The following is a 10,879-nucleotide window of genomic DNA, read 5'->3' as shown; positions in this document are numbered from 1 at the left end:
AAAAAAAAAAAAGAAATTAAAGAGGAGTGTACGTGTATGGCTGGGAATGGGATGGTGAATTGGTCATAATAATTAACAAGTCAGTGTGTTGTCTAATCACTTGACTTTAGGGGGGTTTTTTTAAATTTTTTTTTTTTTTTTGAATAGATAAATAGTTAAAGTTGACTATTATTTACAAAAATAAAAATTTGAAACTTTAATAGTAGATTATTCTTTTTTTGTCAATAATTACTGACTAGAAAAAAAAAAGTAGTATGCAAAAAAAGAAAAAAAAAATCTATATTTTATATTTTCTTAAAATAAGTTATTAAAATTTAAAATTCATATAAAAATTATTTAAATATTTAAATAATATTAATTATGACATCATTGGTTCGACCATCGGTCCAACCCCGGTCGGACCATAAAACCAGTAATCAGTCTCTTTTCTGGTTCTTTATCTGTTCTGGTTTTTAAAACCATAGGTTCGTCTTTGAGCTAAAAAACTTATTGGTTAGTATTTTATCTTAGCAATATGGTGTGACTACTTTTAATGCATTATTTGAAACTAATTGAATTACATTACAGTTGAAAATCTATATTTGCTTTCTACTACTTATATATTAGTAGTTGTGATTTTAATTCATTGGTATGCCTACTCTTAATGCATTGTTAGAAATGTTTCTTATAACATAGTTAATGTTTTTACTTTACGATTTTAATGTAGTATTGTTTTTATATTTGTGCAAATTTCTTATTGGAGGCTTTTAAGGCATTTTCTTTTGGCACTACTTGAAGACATCTTCTTTTGGCCCTAATTATATTATGCTAAACTTTTTGTATTGTTATAAAACATCTTGCGATATTGTATGTGTTGCAAACAATTTGTATGGATGGATTGAATTGGATACTTGTTTTATTTTTACTTGTGAAATGTATGGATCGTCTTCTTATAAATGTGTTGTTGAAATAAATGTGTTATTCAAATGTGAGGTTTTAATAATGTAATGACAGGTTACAAATTAATATCAAAGATAGGAAGAAATTAAAGACAGAATATTAGTTTTAGCAATGAATTTTTCCGTCACCAAATATAGCAACAAAAAAATTTTGTTTTAGTGACGAAATATTTCATTGTTAAATGTAGCAGAATTTTTTGAGAAATAGTTTTAGTGATGAAAATTTTCGTCACTATATATGCCTGAATTTTCTTAAAAATAGTTTTAGTGACGAACTTTTTCGTCACTATGGCTGTGTTTGTTTTGACTTCAAACTAATTTCAGAAATGCTTTTCCATAAAATAGGTTGTTTGGTTGGTCCGGAAAATTGGGTCAAACTCAATGTTGACCGTAAAATAAGTGACCCAAGGCAGAAAACCATTTCAATTCTCATTTTCACTTCAAACAATTTCCGTCTGAGCTCTCTCACATGCACTTGAAGCAGCAAGTGCTCTCCAAGCTCCGATCCACACACTGAGCTCCAAGCTCCAATCCACACACCGAGCTCCAAGCTCCAAGCTCCGATCCACACACCGAGCTCCACCATCTCCCTCACGCCAAACACTCAAGATCCTCTCCCTCACGCAGCCGATCCTCTCCACGCACGGTGAGTTTCCCTTTTCCATTTCTCAGTCCGATCCACCCTTGATTCAGCTGTACCCAGTTGTTGATTTTCTATTTATCATTGTTTAATTGTTAGAAGCTAGCAGTAGGTTGAGAGATCCGTTGGTTGGGAGGTGGATTTTTCTAATGTAAAAGAAAATGGTTGAAAGGGATTTGTTACTCCGGATGATGTGCTTCAATTGTATGTTTGAAGGGATTTTTGTGCTATGATGGTGATTTGGTAATTAACTAACTCCTGTGTGAAATGATAGTGAAATTTGAACTTGCTGCAGCTTGTTTTGATAGCTTTTAACTGGGTGAGACTTTGGTCACACCAAATAAGGGTAATATTGTTTGGATTTAGAGTGTATCTTGATATGTTCAAAATGGCTTTGAAATTTCTTTGTATGATTTCTACTCTGTAACAATGATTAGCATGTTAAATATTGCTAAAAATAATTTATGTTGTTTTTCTGGTGATGACAGAAAAGAAGAACTTTTAAGTTCAATTTTTCATGTGTTTACAACTTGGCTTCCCCATCTTTAGAAGGGTTCAAAATTAATTTCAATGTTGCGTGATAAATGGAGTATGATTGTGCCCTGTACTGTTTGAAATCAATTTGGAAAGAAGTAGGTCTTTGTGTAGAGGCTCAAGTTGTTGATGTCAAAGCTGTCTTGTTTGCAGCTTTGACAAATCATCACAGTAAGCATTGAGCAGGCATTCACTAATGTTCTAGAGAAGATTTTTCAGTTTTACAGGAGCTTAAAATTTTTGTTGAAAAATGTAAAGAAGCTTTTTATTAACAAACACGGTTAACCGCTATATTTCATTCTTATTTTTGTTTTTTGCCCTGTTTGATGATCAATTTTGGTTTATGTATTAATTCTTAAAGTTCTAGCACAATGAAAAGCCAATTGGATGCATCTAGCATCTACCAATTGGATGCATTTAATATCCATTACATATGGTATATATATAATTTTTTTTTCAGACATGTTGATTGTTGAACTGTAGTTCATTCATGTGAGTATCCAAACTTGCTGTTCATTGGGTGTTTGCAATCAACATATATCAATTATATGACTCTCATCAATAGTAGGCTTTTAGTCTTACAAAGAACTTTTTTTCATCTGAAAATCCTGTCAACTAGAGCATTCTCTTCAGATTATATAACCTAGATTGTTTATTAAGAAGTGATTGGTGAAATCATATTTGTAGATTTTGCATTTCTAGAGTGTAAACCTCTTGACTTATAATGGCAGCTGATTTGGGGATTAATAGAGGACATGACCATTTATAGTCATTTTAATATTATCACATTTATTATAGCTAACCATAATACTAAGAGTTTTGGCACATCTGTTTGATGATGTAGAATCCGTGCTACTTTGGAAGTATTTGTGCTTAGTTTTGAAGCTATTGTTTTCCCTTTTTACTAAATGGTTTCTTTTCATTGCAGACTTTCTCAAACACAGTCGAAGAAAAGGCAAAGTGGGTTTCCAACAAACTAAAAGGTTTGGAACTATATTTGAACTAATTTCAAAAATGCATGCATACAAATGCTGCAATATATCGGATTTGTTTTATACCCATATATTTATTTGTTTATTTATTTATTTATATAATTATTTACTTTATATAATTATTTATTTATTTATATAATTATTTATCTATTTATATAATTATTTATTTATTTATTTACTTTTTTTAATTATCCATTTTTTATTTAAGAAATAAACAAATAAATTATCCATTTTTTTAATTATCCATTTTTTATTTAAATATTGATTTAAGAATTTAATTTTGTTGGTGTTACAATTATACTGAAATAGAATGCTGTGATTTGTTGGTGTAGATATTGATTGTGATGGTATTATGTTGTAACTTTTGTTAGTGTTACAATTATACAGAAATAGAATGCAATGTGATTTGTTGGTGTAAATATTGATTGTGATGGTATTATATTGTGTACATCGTTGATGTTACAATTATACAGAAATATATGTGCATAAAAATTTTGGTACTCGTTATTAATGTGGTTTAGATGTTTTCTGTTTGTGGCTGTTTTTATTTACTGTGTAATCAATAGCATGCTTGTTTACATACCTCTTAGACCACAGTGTTTGTGATTTTTTAGATGAAGAAAAAAACCAAAGCTGCAATTCTTGCCTCAGTTGCATCTGTCCTCCTTGTGAGGGTTGCATTGTTAAGGAAATTGCAGCGTAGACGTAGATAACTGCCTAGGGCGCCTTATGTTAATCATGCAGCTGAGAGAGAGGAATACAAAAATAGTATTTTGCATGGAAGTGAGAGATATTGTGTGAATCAAATTAGGATGAAGCCTATAGCTTTCCACCACTTATGTCACATCCTCACTAAGGGGGAGCACGTACGCCCGACTATTCACATGTCTGTTACGGAGCAAGTGCTCATTTTCTTACACATTATTGGTCATAATGTGAGGTTTCGTGTAATGAGTAGTCGGATCTATAGATCAACTGAGACTGTTCATAGATACTTCAAGGTCGTCCTTAGGGGGGTCCTGAAATTATATAGAGCTTTAATAAGACTACGTAGCGAAGATACACCCCCAGAGATAAGGAATAGTAGAAGGTTCTACCCATATTTTAAGGTAAATATTGCGACTTGTGTATTTTTGTAAATTGTGAAGATTTGTGTAATTTTAAACCATTATGGCTGTCGAAAATTAGGATTGTGTTGGAGCAATAGATGATACACAAGTTCATGCATCTATGCCAACTGAAATACAAGGAAGATTTCGTGGTCGTAAAGATGGAACCACGCAAAATGTGTTAGCTACCATTAGTTTTAACTTAAAGTTCACTTATATATTGGCTGGATGGGAAGGCAGTGCACATGATTCATATGTGTTAAATGATGCATTTGCTAGGCCAGGGGGATTTTCAATTCCCGAAGGTATTATATGATTACTTCACCTTTTAGGTTTATTAGTTTAATAAATATTGTGCGTTTTCCTAAGCATAGTAGTGATTTGGTTTTATTTTTGAATATATGTAGGTAAATATTATCTTGGTGATGCTAGGTATGGTAATAAAAATGGAATATTGTCACCTTATTGGAGTGTGCGATATCACTTGAAAGAGTTTAGTGATCATCCTCCTAAGAATGAGTAAGGATTGTTCAACCTCTGACACTCTTCATTGAGAACTACCATTGAGCGAGGGTTTGGAGTGTTGAAGAAACATTTTTGAGTGTTGGATGCAGAACCATTTTGGTCTTGTGAAACCCAAGTGAAAGTAGTGTTAGCATGTTGTATGGTTCATAATCACATTATGGGGGTTGAACCAAATGACCATATTATGGAAGATGCAATGAACCAAGTAGAGTCTAGTGACCCCCAACAAGAAACACAATCATGTCGAGAGTCCATTGAAGACAGTGGACTGTGGAATGCTAAGAGAGATGAGATATGCCAAGCTATGTGGTCTGATTATACTAGGAGTGGAGAGTAGTACTTTATTTAGATTTCTATGATTGTAATATGTGTTTTTTCTTTTTTTTTATTTTGTAAAGACAGTGTATTTACTATAGACTTCTGGTGGTGTAATGAAAAAGTATTTTCAGCATGACATTGTTATTTCCAGTGTTAGCATGTTTCATTCTGTTGTGCACATCTATAAGCGTGGTTGTATGTGTGTTTGATTTATTGTTCATATTCTGAGCTTAATTACTAAATGCTACTCTCATTTTTAAATGCTACTCTCAATATACAATTTTCATATGTAGTAATGTCAAAGGGCAAAGAGAAGGTGAGCAGCAGCAAGCAGTTCAGGTGGCTGCCACCCATGAACTCAACGATGCTTAGGATACTTGCGCAAGAGGCTGCAAAGGGCAACAAGCCCTCTAGCACTTTCAAGGCAAGCTCCTTTGCGCTTGTAGCGAAGGAGATAACTGCCCAATTTGGGGTTGAGTGCCACCCCTCTTATGTTGAAAATCGGATGCGGACTCTAAGGACCATATGGTCCACTTTTCAGACTATTAGAAAGAAGAGTGGCTTTGGCTGGGATGATAACCTAAAAATGATAACATGCGATGCGAAGACATACCAAGAAGAAGTCATGGTATGGCTTCCAACTATATTTTCTTAATATAAATGATAATATATGTTTTTGCCTTTTATAATCTATGAATTGAGAACAAGACAAGGCTGCTTAAGTACCCTCTTTATATGAAATTTATAGTGTCATTCTTTTCAGGATTCCATTGCTTTTATAAGGTTTTTCAAATATAACTTTCATGTGCGGATCTATTGTAAAATCTGGTCTTAGCATTTGTACATTGTATTTTCTGTTGTACTTATCTTCAAAATCATGGGTTATGTCTCCTGTTCCCTAACAGATTTTTTTGTTTATCATTGACCTAAATGGCATCTATATTGAATTGAATATTGAATTTATGAGTGAAGTGATTATTGCATTGTTATTATATGTTCCTTTCTCCCTTACAGGCGCATCGAAAGCATGCGGAGTATCTAAACAAAAAAATTGAGATGTATGATGAATTAGCTATTGTTGTGGGGAAGAACACAGCCACGGGTGGCTTTTCTAAGTCCTATGTGGATATTGAGAATGAGCCAGACAATGGGGACAGTGCTGAGTTTGTTGCAAACAATGTAGAGGAAGGTGTGGTCGAGAAAGGGAAGAATGCAGTCGAGTCATCCACCACTAGGTCGGGAATTTCCAAGTCCCACAAAAGAGTGCGTGCACCTTTTAATGCTGTTGATAGTGTGTTGACTGATCTGTCTGATCAGCTGAAGGAAATAGTTGTGGCTCTGAAAGAAATCAACCGGGGCCCGGTGGATTACACAGCTCTTTACAATGAGGTCATGGCTATGATGGCGAATGGGTATAGCGAAGACATGCTCGCAACTGCGTTTGACCATCTTTGTGAAAATGAGAAGACATCACAGGGATTTCTAGCCAAGAATGCTAGGCTGAGAAAGCTGTGGTTGGATGGTTTTTTGTTCTCACAACTTTGACTTGTCTGTTTCATGTCGACTGTGACGATAGCTTTAGGAATTAACTTTTGTTGTAGTACTAGTATTGACCTACCATTGTATTATATATATAGTCTTTTGTATCATCGGGACAATACAATTGCCCAAATTATGTATTTGTACTATTCAGATACCACAAGTAGGTATCATTTTTGTACACCATGGAGGTGTAATGCCAATGGTGAACGATTGATGTGGTTGTTTTTATATAAATATTATGGGTATATTAAAATGATTATTTTTTATGTTGAAGTGGATGATTATTTTTGTACTATTACAGATATGTCTAGGCAATGCAGGTGCTTGAATTTGGATGATTATTTTTTATGTTGAAGTGGATGATTAGTTTTGTATTGTTACAGGTTTGTCTAGGTAATGCAGGTGCTTGAATTTGTAAGGCATTTCATATTTTCTGTAAAATGATCCACAAACCAAACATGGGAATTGAATTTCTGTAAAAAATGAATTCCAAACATGGGAATTGATTTTTCCGTAAAACGGAAAGCATTTTCCGTAAAATGTTTGAACGAACCAAACACCGGAATTGATTTTCCGTAAAACGAATTCCGAGTCAGCCAAACAGCCTGAATACATTTTCCTTTCCCGAAAATAGCATTTCCAGAAAATATTTATTTTCCGAAAATATTTTACATGAACCAAACACAGCCTATATGTACTCGAATTTTCTTCAAAAATAGTTTTAGTGACGAAATTTTTCATCACTAAATATGATTTAATAAAATAAAGTGTTTTTGGTTGAATAGTGTTTTTAATGAAGAAAACATTTAGCAACAAAATATTTTCGTCACTAAGACCTTTAGCGACTAGGTATTACCGACGAAATGAATTTTGTTGCTAAAGGTTCTTGGCGACGAAAAACTGGACATTTAGTGACGAAATTCGTCACTAAAATTCATTTTGTTGTAGTGATTAGAGTCTTAATAAATCATTTTTCAAATACAATCATAATAAATGCTTAATAATATAGTATATAACTCCATATACAATTACAACCATAAACAAGTGGTTATCTTCTCTTCACCACAAATCCTTATATTCTCATTAATTAAAATAGTTCACTTTAAATAAAACTCTATTATATAAGTTTCAAGAAATTTTAAATTCTACTCCTACTATAATTTTATTACCAAAAATTTTAAAAAAATTAAAATTTATTTTCATTATGTTAATCTTCTTGTCATAATTTTGTATTTTAATATATAAATTTTAATCAAATTTGTGTCATGTGTATTGCTTTTATAAATACAACAACAACAAACAACGTCTTTGTCCCAAAATGTTGGGGTCAGCTATGAATCTTCAACAATTTAGTTAGGATCGACCATGTATATTATTTACTTGTATTCTACCCCTATCTAAAGTCATGCTTTATGTTATTTCCTTAATTGATATGTCTTTTTTTATTACTTCTGTGGATGTAATTTTTTTTTTTTTCCTCTACATTTTTTTCATTCTCACAATCATTGCTTTTATAAATACATACATACATGGTACATACATACATACATATACATATATATATATATATATATATATATATATTTCACACTTTTATCCTCCTTTTTAGCTTATCTATATATATATTTAATCGAAACCTATGAAACTCCCACAATTTTCAATGTCAGCATTTTATTTTATTTTTTTAATTTTATTTATATGTTTTGATTTATTTTTTTCCAACCCATTTACTCACATCAGCATTATTAAAAATAAAAATTAAATCTCATTATTTCCCCCACCAAATACACATTACAAAATCGATACTTCTTCAAAACCTAAACCTAAAACCAATACTTCTTCAAAATCTCTCTTCTCTTCTCACACGCTAACATCACCTTCCCCTAAACCTAAAACTCACCCTTTCCTTCCCCCAAAATCAAAACCCAAAACTCAAATTCTCCCACCCATGTTGAGCATAGCTGAAAATTATGGTTGTCCAACCTATCAAATCAGGGTTCTTTATGTGATCAAATGCTTTGTGGCAATCTCCTACGCTTCCAGTTTTGGAGTACATAGTCATCAGTGAACTGCCAACAAAGACATCTGAATCTAAGCCCAACTTTGCAATATAGACATGCAGTTGAGTCCCAATGCTTGATCTATTCAAAAGTGCAACAGCTCCCAGCACGATGAAACTGTGATATAGTCCATGGCAAAATTAGCCATCAGCATATCACGGAACAACATAAGGGACTTTTCAATGTACCCATTTTGGCCTTTTCAGCATATCACCCTTTCCACACCCAATGCCTAGGTACACTTGCTTTCATTTTTCTCTTTCCTCTGAATTTAAGTTTTTCAATTGAAACCAAATAGAGGAAAGGCAGCCTACTTAATGATGAAAACAGAGGAAATATCTCTCTCTCTCTTTTGGTTTGGAAATATGATTTAGGTTAAGGTATTGTGGTCTGATTGGTTTTGATTTAGGAAGAACAGATGCTTGACATTGATTTGTAAAGCCTTTGCTTTTTTTAATTAGGGTTATTTTAGGCAGGGTACCAATGGTTGTTTTTATTTGATTTTTTAAATTCCCCAGTTTAAATTATTTAACAAATTTACCATCTTTTTCTCATATATTTGTTTCATGTTGACCTTTGGTTCTTTGCAGTTCAATTTTCAATAGTTTTAGTTGTGTTTCTCTTTGTATCTGTAATTGAGTTTGTGCACACACTTAGAAAAGTCTTTGTGTTTGGAACTCTGTAACTGAGTTTAGTATAATCAATTTTAATTTTTTTTTTTTTTTTTTTTGGTGGAAACTAAGCTATGGGTTTCAATTTGTTTAGTTGTGTTCTGTTTGTGTGTATATGTGTACATACTATGTATGTATTTAAGCTTCGCTAAAATTAATGCTATGTGTTTCATATTGTTCTATCGGTTTTGTATTCCGTGACTAGTTTTCTGTGTTTGTGTGGTTGGCTTCAATGTTTTGCTTAATGAAATGATTTGGGACATGAAATTTTCTAAACTCTGTTTTTAGTTTTTAACTGCCTTGATTTAAAGCTTTGAGAACTTCTAGTTTGTTCTCTTGATTGTGGTTTACTTTTATGCCAAAACTGATATAACTACACTAAACTTTATTTAAAGCTTTTTTTTGAGTTGTGCTTAGAAAAGATGAATTTTCTTTTCTGCATGTTGTAGACATTCATTACATTGTTCAGATTGTGTGTTGCAACACAATCTAAATTTTATATGTTAAGGATGCTATGCTACCTTAGCAAAATTGGTGTGGGTAAATTTTTTGTAGGCCATGTGACCCAAGTGTTTAAAACTTTTTTCAACACAAACAGAAAATTGTAGAGTGTAGCTTAACATTGTTAAAATTTTAGAAGCAGAAAGTTGTAAGTCAAACTTAATGTTGATTGAATTGTATTGCTATGTTTCTCTTTGTGTTTGAGCACACACTTAGATAAGTCTTTGAGTTTGGAACTCTATAACTTAGTTTAGTAGTGTGTTTTGAGGATAATATTTTTTGAAGTGAGTCACATCTTCAATATTTTAAATAGATATTAAAATGGCAATAATCAATTTGAAATTTTTTTTTTTTTTTTTTTTGTGGAAACTGAGCTATGGGTTTGAATTTTTTTAGTGGAAACTGAGCGAAATTGGTGTGGAGTACGTTTTTGGCTCTAGTGGAGTTATTAGCTTGCTTTCATCACACAACATTCTTGATAATCTTAGCAAAATTAGTGTGGAGTACGTTGAGGTTAGACATTCATTACATTGTTCAGATTGTGTGTCACAACACAATCTAAATTTTATATGTTGAGGATGCTATGCTACCTTAGCGAAATTGGTGTGGGTAAATTTTTTGTAGCCCATGTGACCCAAGTGTTTAAAACTTTTTTCAACACAAACAAAAAATTGTAGTGTAGCTTAACATTATTAAAATTTTAGAAATGCCCATAAGCACAGTGTTGTTTAGTTTTTCAAATTTGAATATTGTTTAGATTTTTTGTCTTCAAACACATGAACGCACGGACATGCAAGGTATGATGCAGTTGACACATTGCTTAGATAAGATATATTCAAATACTTGCAAGGTTGCAAGACTATAACTGAAAGTAACTGCATAAAACAAAATGGAATTCTTAAATCAATTAGAGGATTTAGTTTAGGCTTTTGCTTTTAATTTCTAGGTTCCTTTGCCTGTATAAATTACTGGCCACTATGGAAAACATGAGTTTAAGTTAGCTAACAGCAGCAACTATGGTGATACAAGTGATTGTTTTTTCATTGGAT

The 10,879-nt window shown here is 32.3% G+C and overlaps 1 protein-coding gene across 2 annotated transcripts; it reads left to right on the top strand.

Annotated features, from left to right (window-relative positions):
• The first annotated feature begins 1,386 nt into the window (after positions 1–1,386).
• On the top strand, positions 1,387–6,827 carry LOC115979272. Of its 2 annotated transcripts, XM_031101253.1 has the most exons (4): positions 1,387–1,584; positions 3,041–3,095; positions 5,350–5,684; positions 6,071–6,827. In XM_031101253.1, exons 3-4 carry the CDS (start codon positions 5,352–5,354, stop codon positions 6,599–6,601), a joined length of 864 nt encoding a protein of 287 aa, XP_030957113.1. In that variant the 5' UTR covers positions 1,387–1,584; positions 3,041–3,095; positions 5,350–5,351; the 3' UTR covers positions 6,602–6,827. The 2 variants fall into 2 exon arrangements, with proteins under 2 accessions (XP_030957113.1, XP_030957114.1); XM_031101254.1 differs by lacking the exon at positions 3,041–3,095.
• The last annotated feature ends 4,052 nt before the right edge of the window (positions 6,828–10,879 follow it).

This window comes from Quercus lobata, chromosome 3 (genome assembly GCF_001633185.2).
Source record: "Quercus lobata isolate SW786 chromosome 3, ValleyOak3.0 Primary Assembly, whole genome shotgun sequence".
Classification (NCBI taxonomy): domain Eukaryota; kingdom Viridiplantae; phylum Streptophyta; class Magnoliopsida; order Fagales; family Fagaceae; genus Quercus; species Quercus lobata.
The sequence above is the reverse complement of the archived record's forward strand: the minus strand, read 5'-3'. Positions and strand labels throughout refer to the sequence as shown.

Bases quoted from the DNA above. Each gene is read 5' to 3' on its own strand.
- LOC115979272 (XM_031101254.1), top strand. From the start codon at position 5,352: ATGTCAAAGGGCAAAGAGAAGGTGAGCAGCAGCAAGCAGTTCAGGTGG. The intron at 5,685-6,070 runs GTATGGCTTCCA...TCTCCCTTACAG, and splicing joins CATACCAAGAAGAAGTCATG to GCGCATCGAAAGCATGCGGA.